Below are 18618 nucleotides of genomic sequence, written 5' to 3'. Positions count from 1 at the left end.
CACTTTTCCTGGGTCCTATGGACATTCCCCAACCTCCTTTTCCAGGAGTTCCTTTTCTCTCTTCCCTTCTGTTTTCTGAATGATTCAATGCCCCACAAGAAGAAGCTACAGTTCCATGGGACAATTTTTATCCCCCTTTCTCATTTTCACACTATCTTCCACCTATAGAACAACAGGTATCCTGAGATGGATCCCTTTCTTACTGGCATGCTCTTAAGCTTCCGTGAAAAGTTAACTCTCTCATAAGCTAAGAAAACCATTCTTCTCACCCTTGCCATGCTACCCATACAAGCCGAGGACAGAATACCCATTTGCAAGAAGGATCAGTGAGAAGGGATGACCGAAGCCGTCTCTTGAGTTCTGATAGGTTGAATGGAGCAACAAGTGGCAAAATACTTCAGAGAAGCTCTCAACTGTGAAACAGAAGATGTATTTTTTCCCACAAATCTCCCTTACTGCACAGCCAAAAGTTAGAGCTTCTACTTAAGCCAAGAGGCAAAAGACAGTGGTCATCAAAGTTCTCCTTCTCCATGACACTTGCAGTACTCTGGTCATATTGACTTGCCTCATTCGAGTTAGACAAGCCTTGTTTCACAAAATAGTATATTTAAAGACATTGCCAAGTTTGAATCAAATTTTCCAAATCTCCAAATGGTAAGAGTAGAGTCCGGAATCTGGCTATGCAATACACTTGTAATGTGGTACTGAGGGGAAATAAGCCAATGCCAATTGTTTTCTTAAGGATGACCAGACTACTACAGTCCTGGAATAATAAGTTTCCAAACTCATAACCTTTGGTATTGAAGAGGGAGATAGGAGAAGTCTGTGTTTCCCAATTCTTGTTCTGTCATAAACATTATTCAAGATCTTACAAAACCTTCTGACACTTCCCACCTCTACCATCCATCATTTTGAATGTCAATGGACAAAACACTCTGTGTCCTTAGATCTGAACAAAGCATCCAGAAACAATTTAGAAAGAGAAAACTGAAGAAGGGCTTGGAAGCATGGCCTGTCCAGTAGTGTCTGCTGATCCCTCATACCTGTGATGAGAGCAAAGTTTGAGATTAACACAAATACCAAGGAACACCGTAAGGAGTCGTGCTAAAGAACAGAGAGAGATGACGCGGGATGGGCTATGGGGGAATGAAATACAGAAAAGTTACTTACACCGTTTCATCATTCTTGAACTCCAGCTCCCCATATGTATCTTCAAAGTCCTCACCACCACCCTTGGCTGTCCCTTCTACTGTCCTAAAAGGGACAATAACTGTGCCCCGGGCACCTGATGTCCTCAAAACCTTGACTTCCATAACACCAATACTTTCACTGACATGAATGGTATCACATTCAAAAGTGAAAATTCCTGCATGGTCATCATCCAAGATCGTTACTGTGGCCACACAAGGGGAGGCCAAGACAGCCCGCGGCAAAGGAAGACTATTGAGTATTTCTGGGGGCATCCCCTCCTCCAGCTGGTCCTCTTCTACTCGGACATTGCTCAGCCTCACAAAGAAGTGCTCATCCTCCTCAAAAATGTCATCATCGATGATGCCCACAGAGAACTCCTTCTGGGTCTCTCCTGGCTTTAGAACCACAGTGCCTTCTGTGAACTCATAGTCAGCCCCTGCGTTGGCCGACCCGTCCTCTGTTTTGTAGTCCACGTACATGGTCTTGGATATATCTCCCCCTTTCCTCACCACAGTCAGGAGGACAGCTCCGCAGTTCTCCAGACACTGGTAAGAACATGGGTCAAAGAAGACCTTAGAGGCAAAGTCTTCGGGCTCATCAGTATGCACCTCGTTCATGCTGGAGGTCTTCTTGGCTTGCTCTGCTGCGTGTTTCTTAAGTATATTACCCGCACCAGTCATCATGCGGGTTGCTTGGATGCGGTAGAAAGCACGGCTCTTCTGTTGGTGGGAAAGAGCATAGTAATTGGCCATCTCCACCAGCTGATCTAAGTCCTTTTCTGGGTGTTTTTGTTTCAGATCCTTAAGAATCCGGATCATTTCCCTGCGAGATTCATCTACCTCCTTTCCTTCCAAGGGTATAAGGTTCCCATCTAGGAAGTGAGAATTCATCATTTTGCCATCCATCTCAATGCCCTTAGGGTGGTCACCCTCTGTCTCAATGATAATTCCTCGGTGTTTATCTGTGCGGTATTTTTTGTGCATGTATTTGTAGAAGAGCAGTCGCTTATCTGCCACCCAAGCCAGCAGGACACACACTGGAAAGAAGAAGAGAGTAAGGAGGCCTTCCCAAACCTGGACCACACCAGGAGAGAAGACTGCCAGGATCATATAGAGCCAAATATAGGCAAAGATGCTCCAAGCAGCTGTGACGAAGAAGACTCGAAGGTGCTTGATCTTGCGAGTCTCTCCATCTGGGATCACATAGACACAGATGCCAATGATGATGAACATGTTGAAGGCTGCACTGCCGACGATGGTAGATGGTCCCAGATCACCGGCAATGAACCCGTGACCACACACCTCAATTAAAGACAGGAGAATCTCTGGAGCAGAAGAGCCCAGGGCCATCAGGGTCAAATTGGAGACAGTTTCGTTCCATATCCGAATTGTAGTTGTGCTAGTCTCTCCATTGGGCTTCTTGATGGTCACTTCCCTCTCTTGGGAGGTAATGACTTCAATAGATGCCATGAATCGGTCAGCAATGATAGATACCCCAAGAAACATGTATATCAGGGCCACAAAATAGACAATGACCCTGGCAATCTTGTCCCCAAGGGAAGGGTTCTCTGGATACCAGATTGGCAAGATGACACCCTCCTTGCAGTCCGATGACCCTGAACAGGATTCATTGTTCCGCCCTGCACCGGGCACATCCCCTGAGTCACCAGCCTCTGCTCTAAGACCATTCAGGAAGAGCACAAAAGTAACCAGCCCAAAATGGAGGAAGGCAGAGGTGAGAGGCTGTAGCCGTAACCACGCCATACACAAGACTTAGGTTCTGGCTCCACCACAGCACCAATGGTCCTCCCAACAGGCCTGAGACCTAGAAAAAAATCAGAGAGGCAGGAAAAGGCATGAGAAAAAAAGAGGGGCAACAATCGGCAGGTTCCCACCAACACAAATGGATGGTTCACCTAGATTGACATATGGCACTGACATATGGGGCCGTCTCTCACTTGGAAAATAGATGTCAATGAGAGACACAAATAGCTTCTCTGTCCTCAAAAACCATCTGGTGGAGATTCAGTTGAAGAATGGTTTGAAATAGCTGGCAAGACTAGGGATGGAAATCCAAGTGATACCTCCTAGTCCTGAGTTGTAGCTCCACTTGTCCTTAATCAACTTAAAATAGATGCTTATTCCCTGCCTTCTTTTCTATCTGCACTGTTGCTAGAAATTTCAGTCTTCCGTGCCTTGTGTTCATAGTCAAGAACCTTGCACAACTCAGGTGTGCAAGCATATATGCTAAACTAAGTACATTATTCATGGGCTGGTCCTTGGTATAGCACACCTTGCTCTGAGTGTGATTGAGTTCTTGTGGATGAAAGGTCCTTCCTAAAATATGAAACTTCTGGAGGTAGCCAGGAGTTCTGAGGCTTCCTGTAAAAAAATAATAAAATTGATTTCACAGTGAATGTTGCAATGTGTACCTCAGACACTGTCCATTGTGCCATTTGGACTCTCCTCCTGTTTAGAACAGGTTATCAGTGTGGTGATCATTCAGCCACTGAACTCCACATGAAAACATGGAAGGGGCCAAGAAGTAGAAATTGTTACAAATAAAACACATAAATGGTTCTCACATATAGTTTTCTAAAGACTTGAGGTGAATCTGGGAATGACATACAGCTTCATCAGTTGGGCTCGAAGCACTGAGCAGTGACTGTGCACGGAAGAGACCAGAAGGACATTCATTATTTTCAGTTGAGGCTATGAACTTCTGATCATTTGTAGCTATATGACCTTCCACTTACTGACTCACTCTGACAGAATAGGGATGAAAACCAAGCGATCATTTTTATAAGCAAGCTGCCACTTTCCCCTCTGCTAGAACCCTATGGAATGTAACTAGTAATGCAGGGCTGTGGACTTCCGTTTGTGCAGTACCTTAAAGGTGTCAATTGTCCCCCATTGGTTGTTCTTTTTCCACTGGTTCTCATTTCTGAAAGCAAAGCCTTCCCCCCACCCCACCCTGTCTACCATTTACTTGTGAGAGATACCAGATGCTGTTAGTCTGTAAACATTCCTCTCCACCCACCCCTCTCTGTAGGCAGTCCAGCACAAAGTCCTACCAGCTCTCTTCCCGATCTTAACCACCACCATCATGTCCAAGCCACCACTGCTCCTCATCCCATGGACCTGCTGCAGTAGCCTTCCAACTAAAAACCCCACTTCAACTCTTGCCAGAGACTACATCTCAATTCTACTTTCCTTACTCAGGTGTAATAATATTGGGATTCTGGGACTTGAACTTAGGACCCTACACATGCCAGACACATACTCTACCACTGAGCAATATTCCCAGTCAGCCATAGTAAGAAAGAAAGAAAGAAAGAAAGAAAGAAAGAAAGAAAGAAAGAACCCAACCAAACAACCCCATAAAAACAAAACAAAACAAAACACAGACCTAAGCACATCACTCTCCTAGTTGAAGCTCCTTCATGGTTCTCTTCTTGCTCTTGATATAAATTCTTGACTCCCTGCTGTGACCAGCCAAGCTGCCTCTTTCATTATCTTCCCAGTTCATCCCCTGTCACCCTCTCACTACATTTTAACAATGTCCTTCCTTCATTTCACCCTGATTAGACAGGCTAGCGTCTGCCTCAGAAGTTTTGCCCATGCCATTATTCAGACTTGAAAGGAGAGCCTCTTCTTTGTACCTTCCAATCACAATAACGCCCTGTATCAACTAAGTGTCACTGTCTGAAACAAACAATAACTTCCTCTCATTGATAAAAACGGGTGGTTCCCCACCCACCCGTTATTTACTCTCATTGGATTCCCTTGATGATATCTCAGATTCTTTGAATTTTTATGTTTCTTTTTATTATTAGATGAATTATAGCTTATCCATTAAGCTGAGATGACATAAGAACAGGGGCTGGGTCTCTCTTATTTACTGTGGAATCCTAAGTAAATGCTAGCAGTATTGAGTAAATGTGTGCTTTTGAAATGAATAAATGTAGCTACCAAAAAAAAAAGCTTCCTGAGAGATCAATCAGCCTTCTTCAAAAACTATTTTATGATCTAAATTATAGCTAATTTCTTTGGGAATATATAAAGATCTCATAGACAAATCATTATTCAATTTTAGAGGTTATATAAGTTCTCTTTAAATTTCCAAAAACTCAGACTCAGTACCTAGTGCATACTATTAACTAAAAAGACCTCCCTTCCAAGGAGCTATGGATTAGCTCCTCTTTATACTGCTCAGGATAGCAGTCAAATGCTGAGGCTCACACTAGTCCAGAAACTGGTCCTCGTGACAGTGGCTTGGAGCCTCTACCCTTGGCCTTACTCAGGGGATAAAGGGGTCATGAAATGACCATGGAGGGAGATGTTCATCATCACAATTCAAAGGTTAAAAATTGTCTTGGGGGACTGTCATGTGCCCAAAGATCCCAATCTCAAGTCTGACACTCATTCACCCTTGGGAAATATGGACAAAGAAGAATCTTTGTTTCTTGCCTCTACTTTCAGAACTCTTAACTTAATGGATTCTCATCCTCAGGAAGGAGGTGGAGCCGAAGCAGCTTTTGAATCAAGAGCCCATAGTGACAGAAGGTTCCATCCCCAAGCAAGTCGGCATCCGCAGGTAAGAAAGGACACGGGCATCATAGTGGCAGTTATGCTGACCAACAGGGCAGGGGCAAAGACCTTATTTATTCTAAGAAGGAAGCCAAAGACTTAAGAGGGCCCTGTAGACACACTGGTGCCAGGTCTTCATGGGGGAAACCCTGGGCCAGAATCAGAGGATGTGTTCTTGAGAAAACATGCTGGAGGCAAGAACAAACAGACAAGACAGAAAGGACACTGACTAGTAAGCACCCGACCACTCTGGAGTTGAAGGTAGAATATACTTTGAGTGCCTATTAGCTCTTTTTGGTGGCACCAGGAAGTAGATTCTGGCTGTGGTATTGTTAGACTTAAGGGGACCACTCCAATGGCCAAGGCAATCTTTTTTTTTTTTTTTTTTTTAATGCCATGAGTCCAGGTTGAAACACAAACCGAGACAGATTCTAACCTGCTAGGGTATCTCCTTACCCTCTTAAAAACCCAGACTCAGAAATAGGACTTAACTTGGAAAAGATATTAGCAGTAATTGCTATTTAAAAGCATTTACTACACATATTATGCTACCTTTAGTATTTATGAGAACCCTATACAGTTAGTAATATTTTTTATTTTTATATTTTGGAGAAAAGTGAGTCTTTTTAAAACCATTTACTCAAAGTGTATGGCAAAAAAAAAATCATTAATAGAGCCAAAACACACAGGAAAATAGAACACAATGTACTGTTTTGACCGCTCAATTTTACCAAAATGGCCCAGTTTGGTAAATGGTAGATGGAAACATTGATGGTACCAGTCGGCTTCCAGTCTGATATGGACTCGGGATCGACATGAGCTCTGGAGCAACGTGGCAGTGTCACTGTTCCCACATAGAAGATACTAACCATTTGACAGAGCTCCTGAGTCCCCAGGCTTCTAGGGCTATGCCTGCTGCCTGCTCCTCCACCCACCCAAATATTTTTCTTCTCGTCATTCAGCTTGACAAATATTGACAAAAGCCTGCGATTTGCCACTACATGCCAGTGGGTAAAATGAAAAAATGAGACACAGTATTTGCCCACAAAGGTACAATTGAGTGGGAGTAGAAAGACATGAATATAGACAGCGTTCCTATGAATGTGGGCAAAGGGCAGAAAGCCATGGGTACTCAGGGAGGGTGCTGAGACAGCTTGGGATTCGGGGAGGCGGTTCTGAAGGAGATGATCCCTGAAATAGGTCTTCAAGCATGAGTGAGCTTTAGAGAGAGAGAGAGAGAGAGAGAGAGAAGAGAAGAGAAGAGAAGAGAAGAGAAGAGAAGAGAAGAGAAGAGAAGAGAAGAGAAGAGAGAAAGAAGGAAGGGCCATGCCTGTTAAAGAGAAAGGCCCAGGAGAAGACACGGAGACTTGCAGAAGACCGCTGTGTGCCTTGGGTTACAAGAAATACAGTGTGGGGAAGAAGCACCAGAAGAAGCTGATGGCAGGAAAGAGTGCATTCCCCACAGGGTTTCTACAGTAGGCCTTAGGCCGAGAAAGTGGGATTTTATCCTAAGACGAGGAAAACCAATGACGGCATTTTAAACAGGAGAATGACATGGTCTGATTTGTATTTCAAAAAAAAAAAAATCCATTTTCCCAAAACCTTAGGATGGTTGTTGGAGAGGAGTCATTCACTATACATCCTGGGAGAGAGCAGATGCAGATGCAGAGGAAAAAGAAACCATGGTCTACTCAATACAGAGTGACCCTCTGCCCCCATTGTGCTCCCACAGCAGAATGTATGCCCTGGCTCAGCCCATGACCTCCTGTCTGTTTCCCAGCTTATTTTCCTAATGCATTGTCCTATAAGCTGTCCCATAACCCCTTGGGCCTTCTGCAAAGTGTCTGTGTCCTCAGCAGTGGCTCCTGACATCTTTTAATATCAATGGCAAATTTAATTAAAATCACTGTTCCTCTGCCCTTCCAGATCATTAATAAAACAATGCCACCAGGCCAGACTGAACAATGCTCCCTCCTGCTACGCCCTCCACTTTCTCCAATGGGAGCAGAGCTTAGGGCCTGTCACCAGCCTCCGTAGAGTCATCCTGCTCTGCTTCTAAATCTGGGCCCCTGCACAGGCGTCACAGCCAATTTATATTAAAGCTCTAGATGCAGCCAGCCTGCACTTGCTCTGACATGTCATCTGGGTACAGGCATGTTGCAACGTTTCCTGTGTTTCTTCTGCCTACCTTGGGGCAGGAGCAGCATTTGTGTAGAGTCCTTGCCTCCAAGCAAGACACCCTGAAAAATGCAGCCACTCAACTCCCTCCTCTGTCTAAAGAGTATGACAGATAGCTGTGTCTTCTAATGCTTAGATAGCCTGGCTGACACAATAGAACCTGGATCCACCGAGGAAAACATAATAATACTCAATGCTTTCCCTGCATTATTATTTTTCTTAGTCTTCCCAGGGAAGAAGGCTTTATCAGATCCATTTTACAGAAGGCACATTCGAGCTCAGAAAGGCTAAGTAATTTGACCAAGATTGTAGTTACGGAGAAGAAATGTAGGCATCTGAATTTTGGAAGTCTGTTTCTGGAACATATGATGTTGGGTCCCAGCTTTAGGAATCCTTTTGAGCCAGAACCCAGATAGAACAAAAGGAATCTTTCTGGATGCAGAGGCTTCCCCCACAAGCCTGGAGGTTCTACATGCCCCGAGGGAGGCAGCTTGGAGCAATAGAAAGTCTTGAATTTGAAAGCAGAAAGCAAGATTGATTCCTAGCTGTATCTCAGTGAATGGGAGACCCTGGAAAGTCCATGGTACTTTCAGGGCAATACCTGAATTATCTGTAAAGCTCAGGTTGGGTTTGATAGTCTTACAGTTATTTAACTCAAAGATGCTTTGATAAAGTGAGATCAGCCCCCCTGCAATGGAAGAGACAGGTTTGGAGTTTAGACTCCCAAAGAGAAGGTAAAGAATAAAGACTAAGCCAAGGGATGGTGGTGGGAAGAGAAGGCCAAGACAAGGTCAAGGAGAGTCTTCATTCTCGATTTACCAAAAGCCTCTTGGATTGAGTCCATTTTGTAAGCAACTGTTCTTTGTCAATTGCTCAGACACTGTGGTACAGCCATGAGTGAGTATACAATTTCTATCAAGCCTTATAGAGTTTATCTTCTGATGAAAGATAGAGATAAACAAAAATAAAAATAACTGATTATAGCCATATCCTGGGAAATCATTAATACTCTTTCCTTGTTCTGCTCTGAACACACAAGTAGGTGGCTCTGTAGTGAAAACATGGGGATGGCTGAAATGCAGTAGAGCTTTAAAATAATGTGGATAACCTTGCAGCAACACAGGGAGCAGTACTACATAGTTCTTCCTTCTCTGATCTCATGAAAATGTCATCTTTTGCCTTCTCTTGACCTTCTCATGCTTTAATGACACCTGAACTGTATGATGATGGTATGAAACCCTTCAGACAATCTTCCAGAAAACCTTACATGCAAGAAGAGAAAGTCCATGAACAGAGCAGAGCTTTTATCTTATTATACTATATATGAATCATGAACTTTAAAGGGACAATAAAAAGTGATCGCATGCATCCATTAAGAACGTATTCAACGTCTGGCATTGCGCTAGGAGCTTTTGTATCTTCTCTTTAACACTTCACAGTGCCCCAATGAGACAGGCATCATTCTGATCACTCTGCGTTTTAGAAATGAGGATATGGGAGTTGAGTGATTTGATAACTCACAAGAGATCCATTAGCCAAGCAAGTGTCACATCTGAGCTTTTAAACTCAGTATGTCAAATGCAGAGTCTGTTTCTAATCTCCAGGGAATGAGAAGATGGTGGAATAGTGTACCAACCTGGGTCTCAAGACACTCTGCTTCTTCTGCGAAGCATTCCCTAATGATGTCCTCCTCCTTTACTTTAAAAATGACTTGTGTGTTTTGTTAAGACTTTGATTAGCACAGAAGCATGTTTACATTGTCTTGAGATTATCTGGGTATGGGCACAATGTCTACATTCTTTTGGAAGTTCTATGAGGAATTGGAACTCAACTCAGAGAAGATTTTGTTGTTTAACTTTTTTAAAAAATGTGTTTATTTTTTGCATGTATGAGTTCTTTGTCTACAAGTGTGTATGTGCGTTACCTGCATGAAGTACCTATGAAGGCCAGAAGAGGGCATCAGATTCCCTGTCACTGGAATGTTAGTTTGAACCTGCTATGTAGGTACTGGAAACCAGGTCCTCTGCAGAGGTAGCCAGAGCTATTAATTACTGAGCAATCTATCCATCCTGTTGTCAGTGAAAATCTACTAACAGGTGCTAAGATGTTGAACTTTGACATCCTTTGTCACTATAAAATTCCGTGATTCAAAGATATATTATAATTTATTAAATTCACAAAATCTAGATAATCTGGGGGCATGACCAATGCCAAGAACAGTCCAGACACCTGTGAAGAGTGGGACCTCTGCTTAGGTTAAGTCTGCTTTCCTGTTAATGAATCTACATCTTCACATAGTCCCCCGCAACTGCAGACTGTGATTTAAGTGAGCCTACATTCTTAAAATGTAGAGATGTCAGCATCAAAATAACTTCTGAGGCCTGAAAAGTGTAAAAAATATAGATTCAACCTCAGCTCTAAGTTTAGGCTTCCTAGTAGTAGAGCCTAGATATTTGTGTTTTTATAACGTTCCCCCATTGATCTTTGAGGTACTGCTAAGTCTAAGAGTCTTAAGAAAGAAAACCAGAAGAAATGTCTTTTAAAAATTTTTCATAAGAAAATCTTTTAAAAAATCTATGTATCTCAGGGATTTCAACCATTAAGGATTTTCTTGGACCATGAGGACTTCCACTGCATCATAAGCTGATCTACAGGTAATTACAGTAAAGTCTTGCTGTGTAGTAGTCAAGCATCTGGCCTTCTCGGACTCTTATTTGCTTTCATGCTTTGACAAGGGCGGTATTCTTCATCTACATAGGGTATTTTCCCTCTGCTGCTCCCTCTAAACTTGCCATTTTATACTTTTCCTGAAGATATTTAAAAATAAAGTTCTCTTATCTTCACAGGAAAGGGATGCTGCTCACTTGTTTACAGGAAAATGTATTTTTAGTTATGTTTCCTTTTAGAGATAACAACACAGGTCATCTCTCGCTTCTGTGATCTTTTGGATCACTCATTCACTCACAAACTCATGCTTGCATGCGGCTTAGTTGTGTGACACAGACTGGCTTATTGTGAGAAGATTAAACCTTTGTTCTAAATTTATTTTTTTTCCCTGCCGGCAAACAAAAAAAAAAAAAGTAAGTTCTAAGAGGGCTTAGGGATTTTTATATGAGATTTCTGTATCCACATTTCCTAAATTAGTGTCTAGCATATAGTGGATGCTTAGTATAGATTTATTGAATGGGTATGCAAAAAAACTTAGTAAGAATCATATCCACTGATTTACCCAACCCTTGGCAATGTTCAACTGGAGGTTGGAGAACCATCTGTCAGGGATGCTGTGAGCAAAGATTTCCAAATTTGAGTAATATGAACAAAAATGTAATCCTTCTTAAGAAGCACACACTGCGTTGGAGCAAAGTGACAGAAAACCGAATAATTAGGACAAAGCAAGTATTATACTTGGGAGTACATACAACCATGTGTCAAGAAAATTTGAAGAGAGGCTCAAGAGATGGCTCAGTGGTTAAGAAAATTTAAAGAAGAAAGGGTTAGAATGGCATGGGATCACTGGAGCCAGCTCCATGACCCAGCTAACATTGTATCTATGACTTGAAAACTGAATGGGGGACAACTAGATGAAAGCCAGTGTGCTGTCAACATGGGCAGTAGGAAGCCCATGCTAGAACAAAGGTGTGGAAGCTTGAACAATGCACAGTGGAAGCACTGTGCATTTAAAGAAAGGCAGACAATGTGAAAACAGCTGTGGAAGTAGATAGGATATCTCTAGAATCCTTGAACTCCTGGCCAAAGAATTTGGGCATCACCTTGGAGAATATGAGAAGTAATATAGACTGAAAATTTCTTTAATCAGAGGAGAGATAGGGTTGGCGTTTTCTTTTAGACAGCAATCTTCAGTGATAGCAGCATGGAAATTCCATGGATAGACAAAATCAGGGCCAATTTAGACTCTCTCAGCACTATATGGGAGAGGGAAGAGAACCAGATGCTGAGGAAGACATAGGCTTCAGAGCTACCTAAGTGGAATCAGTCTTGGAGATACACTAGTGGGAGAGTGCCTGACCCCTTTCTCAATGAGCCAACAGAAGTATACATAAGACCAGTATCTAAATTCAAGCAAAAGGCCCAGGAACTTATTGGGATTGTATATCTCTCATCTATCAAAAATAAGAATGTAGTTCATGCAGAAGTAACTAAATCTATGGAATGTATCCCTCCTAGAAAGTAGTACTAGGAGGAAGTTTTTTAAAAATAAAAAATGTTAAGATTAATGCAAAGCCAAGTTTGAATACAAGAAAGCTTTATTCTGGTTATTGATACATGGGTAGTGGGTGGTAGTGGTTTTGGTATCTGTTGAATATTCGTTGTGTGCCCATCAAACTTGAAGGTTCTTTGAAGATCATGCTGACTGCATGTGTTCTCAGATATACTGAGAACAAACATGTGTCACACTCTGGTCTAACCTCTATCCAGTAAGAATTACATACCTTGCCTTGCCTAACAATAGTATGATAGCTGCCAATCTTGTCCCATCCCTTATAATCTGCTTCCCACAAAACAAGATTTTTTTTCCCCTAAGGCAGGGTCTTACTGTGTAGCCCACACTGGCCTCAGATTTCCTATGTTGTTTTAGTCTCCTGGTGCTGGGATTATAGCCTACTACTACCGAAACCAACCAGAAATGTCTTTTAAAAATATCTACTGCAAGAGATCATGCAGTTCTTTGCATCCCTGCTGTTCTGGAAACTTCTCTCTTCTATAGATTTTCCAACTTTGCTGCCTGTTGATATGCTTTAAACTCCACTAAGATAAGGTTATCTAATGTTTCTAGAAAAAGCTAACTATAGATCTAACTATGGACATATCTACATGTGTCACTTTTTTCATTTTACTCAGGTCTCAGATCCCACCTTCCTTGCCAAATTCTCCCTGTTCATTCCACCTGAGCGTGGCCCTTCTCCTGGACTTTTTTGTCATATCATGCTTCGTATCTTACATGGCACTTACCACTTTCTGAACACATTGTTGGTTCTGTTGGTTTGTTTGTTGGCTTATCAAGGAATAAAAATTCTATTCGGGCAAGGAATGTGCCCTCTCTATTCACCACAGTGTTTCAGTCTGGCATAAGGAGGGCTCAGTAAGTATTCATTGAATGAATGAATGAATGGATGGATGGATGGATGATGACTATAGGATTGAGTGATTCAGAAACCATGTATATTGAGAGGAGATAGCTTAATGCCCCTCCGAAAACACTAGGGGAACCAATAGAACCACATGGTTTTGGCGCATAATCTAAGTCCAAATTAACAGTTTCCCCTCTGAACTCTAGCCATCTCTCCTGCACCTCCTTCCAGAGTATGTAATAATGACAACCAATATTTATACTGCATCATTTATTCAACAAAGATTTAGCCAGATGTGTGCCAAGAGTGTACAGAGGCCTCCTCCCTTGAACGATCTTGTTTTAGCTTTCTTGTGAGGGTATGCACACAGATGAAAAACACGGTCCACTGTGTTCAGTCAACTGCCAAGGTTTCTACACCAGCAAGTATAGAGCTAAAACCAGACCCTCTTCTGACTACTACATAAGTTTTGCACCAGGCCTGAAGGAGTATGTCAGATGGAGAAGGGCCAAGAAAAAGCAATCCCTGAACTGAAAGAACACTGGGATACAGGACAGATGTATGAGAAACACAGTACAGCCTAAAGCAGATGTTGCTTTTCTTCCTACCCCTGGCTGTTTCAGAGAGTCCACCTCCAGACTCTAGTGTTGACGTTACTCATGGAGAGAGTGCTGACATCCTTCTGACTTCTGGTTGAGTGGCACAGGGAGGCTGGAAAACACAGTTCTTCACACAAGGTTTCTTTAGACTATTCTCCTGAAGCTTGATTCATCTTAATGCCATTTCATTTAGCTGAAGTTTGAAGATGTTGAAATACAGAATTCAATCAGATCATTGCCTAAATGAGAAACAAATGGAGTCTGGCAAGCAGTCAGGGTCATCTCTTTGAGATACATCTGGGGGGCTTCTCTCGTACAGTAAACTCCAGTGGTGCAACTTCCTTCCACAAGGAGCAACTTCCATATGCTGTCTTTGAAGCTGTGCTGTCAGTCTAAACTCCTGTCACGATCCCTTTAAGTTTGCAACCGCCCCCCCCCACCACCACTTAGTTCCTTCTGAGGAGCAAAAAGGCACAGGCACAAGGTGGTTCTTCATGCCTGAGTATCAAGGGAGTATGATGATGCAGGTAGTGTGTGTGGGGGGGTGGGTTACGAAAGGCCCTGAGGCACTGTGTTTGTACCAGATTCTTAATAGTTCACATAGTTTTTAATGTGTTCCCCACCCCAGGGGGGAAGAAGAGTTGAGGTTCAAATAGGATGGTTGGAGCACTTGGGGACCTAGAGCACTGCCAGTCGTTTTGAGAAAGCCCTAAAGTATTACAATAGAAGGCAACTAGGGACTGTACACTGAGGAAGATCAGTTAAGGTTCACTGAGTATATTCAATTCCTAAAACTGATGGACTTCCTGTTGTAGGCTACGCACAAGAAGCTGGTAATAAGGCATAGGCACAAGGAGGTAAAAGCACATGCTCTAGGAACATCCTGGCCACCAGGGCAGACTGCCCAGAAATGATGGAGAAAAGGAAAACTGGGGAAGGGACAGAGTCTTTGAACAGAAGTGGATGAGAGACCATAGGAGAGCCCCGCCCACCGGAAGTCAAGCAAGGACGGTTCTAGGGAGCTAACAGTCAATGCTATCTGTTGGAGGTGAGTATGGTGTGAGAGAGCAAACGTTCACTATAATTTGGAGGGTAAGAGGTCCTAGAGCTGAAGGTGGAGAAAGGTGGGAAGTGATGAGCAACTGAGAGACAAGGAAACAGACTAATGACCATGTTGCAGTTTCAATCATTTAATAAAGGTAAGATAAGAGGTTGGTGGGAAGGAGAAAGGGGACAGTTGGCACTCTGGGACGAGTAGGATTTGTGGAGTGGGAGGATTCTGTGTTAAAGAAGCAAGATATTCCAGATAAGAGAAGGAGTCCAGTTTAGGGAGAGAGTGTCTGCTATGAGGAAAAGAGATGGGGGGCAGGGGTTCGTGGTCCTGAGAGTGACAGGGTAGAAAGAGGAGCTGAGTGAACAGATTCAACACAGAGGAGAAATGTTGACTGCATCACAGTCTTCTCCTTTTCAGGACACTGAGGCTCTCTTCTCTCAAGGGATTTAGAAAGTGCCACCTGGTAGTCAGGGTAGGATTAGCTTCTAGTCATACTTCCAGACCCAGTCCTTATATGACCTGGCACTTTTGTGCACCCAGGGCCACCTTACTTGTCAATCCAAGGGTCAAGTATCTCCTTGGCCGGTTCCATACTATGTCTAGGGGGAAATGAAGTCGTTTTCTTAGTAGGTGTGACTCTGTGAACACTAGCCAAAACTCCAGGATCCTGCAATTAGATTTATCCACTCCTCATAGAGTTCTTTAAAGAAATCTATCCTTGTACACATGCGAATTTTTAAATCTAGAAGTCTTGCTCCACAGTCTCTACAGATTTAATATAAATGTGAGTCCTTCTCGTTCTCCCAGGCTCCTCTTGGGAGGCCTTTTATATCCTCAAAGACATCTCCATTTCCCATAGTCCTGGGTTTGTCTTGTTCTGTGCTCAGGAAGTGTGTATTGCACATCTATAGCCATTTCTTCCTTCTGAGGCTTCTCTGGCCAAGGCTGGGTTTAGAATGTCTATTCAAGACACATGAACGTATGAACAGTCAAACGTAAACCAACCTCGCTCAAGAAAATTAGTGGATCGTCTTCCTTGACAGAACACTGTAGGCCTGGAGAGAGAAACTAGGGGCTAGGCTCATAACCAACAGTACACGAATATTCAAGTTTGCACATGAAAACAGATAGAGGAACCCCCTTCTCCATCAGCCCACTTGGAGAGCTACAGAAACTTCCCATTGACTCTACATTCCAGCTTCAGCCAATCTCTGGGTATTGTATAAAACAATAATTTGATCCTTGACTTCTGCATGCCTCACTGGAAACATGCCATGCAATTCCTTAGCATGGAGTGTAAGCCCTTCACAGCTTACCCTACCTCTCTTTCTTCTCCCTGCTTTCAGCAAAGGTAAGCTGAACCCAACCTTCCTTTCTGGCTTAGCTGTTCCCTGAGCCTCAAGACTCCGAGGAGAGATTATTTCTATTTACTTCCACTGCCCTGCCATTGCCCCTCATGGAGCAGAAATCACTTTATCCAGTAATTGCCTATTCACTGCTTGGTTGTGCTAGAATGTTTGCCTAGGAGGAAAGGAACCATGTTATTTTGCTTGCCTCTCTACCTAGCTCTTGCCTGGCAGAGTTGGTGCTTGCTGGTCGCTTGCTTGTTTAATAAATGTCTCCCTGAGAGAACAAATGAAGCCTTTCTCTTCTGGAGAAAATATTTTACCCGCTAGGCAAAACCGCTGGGCTTGAGTGAGGGGAAATCTCCCTTCTCTACTTTTCAAACTTAGTAATGTGAAGAGAAACCAAGATGGTAACATCTTCCAAATCCTGACTGTGGGCAATGGATGTACCACGCAGGGTGGGAAACAATGCCACACCATTGCCTATGGACAATACCTATCACTGTGACCAGAGATCACACACCACCACCACCAACAACAACAACAACGCCAACACCAACACCAACTACAACAACTACTACAAACTTCTGTACAGGAATAGAAGAAGGCTTCGGTAAGCGAATCTGGCTGTCAGCACATGGAGGGGCCTAGTGTAAAGGGATTTTATTTGTATAGTACTACAGATTAAACAAACACCCTAATCAGGTGCTTCACCATTGAGCTAAAACCTTGTCTTTCTGCCCCTCCCACAAACACCAATTTTGTTGTTGTTGTTGTCAATGATGGGAACTCACTAGATTGTCCAGACAGGCTTTGAATTTATAATCCTCCTGCTGAGATTACAGACTGCCAGGCCTGGCTTGATTTTACAAACAGAACAAAGCAAACAGCAGCAAAACAGAGTTGGTACTTCTCTCCCTTCTACCAGGAGGAGAAGACACCCAGGGAGAAGATGTAACAAATCCCTCTGATTCCATTAGTTTAACCAAATAATTACCAAGTGCCTGCTCTATGCAGGACACAGGATAGGCCCTGGGGATACAGTGTGGATAAAAGCAAACCTTCTTTTCCCTCTTCCTGGAGCCAATTGTCCAGAGCTGCACTCCCTCCTGTCTCCCATAGCTCAGTCACATCAGTAAAATTCAGTTGCGTCTTAGATCACGTCAAAGTTGTGGGTTCAGATTATGGGTGTACAAAATAAGGAGATCTAGCCTGGTCAGAGAAGGAACGGAAAGCTTTCTTGGGTCAGGAGTGTTAGGAGCTGGTGGGGGGAGAACAGTAAGTATTCCAAGTAGAGGGACTTGCACCATGGCCTTCTGGTCTTCAAGTAAAGAAAGAACCTCTGTAATCAAGTCCCAGATCTGCAGGCTCTGCTCAGGCTCCTTACACACACACACACACACACACACACACACACACACACACAAACACACCACACACACACCACACACACACAGAGTTCATTCACTTAAAGAAACATGTGTGATGCAGTGTGGACCCAGGGTGACCAGTCCCCCCAGCCAGTCACCAAAAGCTCTGGTCATTAACCATCCTCTTTGGCAACACTGCAAGGCCTGAATGAAAGGGCAGCTTCCTCTCAGTCAGATGAGCTAGCCAGAGGCTGCCAGCGGCAGTGGGGAGATGGGCCAGCAGGAGATCACTGGCCCCATACTGATCTCCGCCCCCCCATTTCAGGAAGAGCATGGCACAGCCGCTGTATTTGAAAACCCGAGGTAAACAAGAGCACAGCTCAAGTGGATGGAGCACAACAGCTGTGGAAGATTAATCACAGGAGCTGCCGCAAGTCACCAGGTCGCTGGAGGCCTGCAGGCTTCCCTTTTGGTACCCCACCAGAAGACCGGATGTGTTCCCATTATGTATCCACAGCCCTCCCCCTTTGGGGGTTTCTTGACCACCTAGGAGCTGGGCACCTGGTGCCCAGCTGCAGCCTACATTTCTGATAAATTGCACCCAATCTCAATCTTTCTGCCTGGGAAACCTTAGCACCAAAACGTTCAGATGCTTGTTAATTGCCAAAAGAGAAAGAGAAAGAGAGGGAGAGAATAGCAGGCAAGCAGTGAGTGAGGAAATTTACGGCACTGCATTAAAGGCGTTTGTTCTATTTGCTCCCCACGTCTCCCTTCCCCTCCCCCCCCCCCCTGTTAAAAATAAAACACAACGAATGAAAAAGAAAAACTACCTTCTTCCCTGAAACCCCTCTAGCAAATCGTTTTCATCCTCTGCCCCAGTGTGGCTCAGGTCCTCGGGGCAGGTCAGCCAGGGCCTGCCGAAGCAGCCTGGCCTTTAAATGAGGGCTCCTGCCTGGGAGTGTGTGTGTGTGTGTGTGTGTGTGTGTGTGTGTGTGTGTGTGTGTGTGCTGAAGGAAGGAGGGGAGCTTAGTTACACACTTTCACAGCTCTCCATGCAACCCTGGATCTCTCAGACCACCCCTTGGCCCAAGAGCCCTCGGGAGCTGGAGGGAAGGGGGTGCACTGGGGCTGCGGTTATCGGCCAGCAGCAACGGAGTCCCAAGACTGGGGTGCGCGCGTGCGTGCTTGTGCTCGCGTGAGT

The 18618-nt window shown here is 43.8% G+C and overlaps 1 protein-coding gene across 8 annotated transcripts in view; it reads right to left on the bottom strand.

Moving 5' to 3' along the window:
- Slc8a3 (solute carrier family 8 member A3) overlaps positions 1-18618 on the bottom strand; it is a 134668-nt gene that overhangs the window by 110563 nt on the left and 5487 nt on the right. For 5 of the 8 annotated variants that reach the window (XM_076921811.1, XM_076921814.1, XM_076921813.1 and 2 more), the window contains exon 2: positions 1171-3015. The exons of 2 other annotated variants lie outside the window; for them this stretch is intronic. In XM_076921811.1, the coding sequence (XP_076777926.1) occupies positions 1171-2954 (1784 nt within the window). In that variant the 5' untranslated portion in view covers positions 2955-3015. Of the gene's footprint in view, positions 1-1170; positions 3016-18247; positions 18268-18618 lie in introns of those variants that run through there. One more of the 8 variants, XM_076921812.1, reaches the window with a different exon arrangement.

The sequence above is a fragment of the Arvicanthis niloticus genome, chromosome 23 (assembly GCF_011762505.2).
Source record: "Arvicanthis niloticus isolate mArvNil1 chromosome 23, mArvNil1.pat.X, whole genome shotgun sequence".
Taxonomy (NCBI): domain Eukaryota; kingdom Metazoa; phylum Chordata; class Mammalia; order Rodentia; family Muridae; genus Arvicanthis; species Arvicanthis niloticus.
Note: the sequence above shows the minus strand (reverse complement) of the source record. Positions and strands in the feature narration are given on the sequence as shown.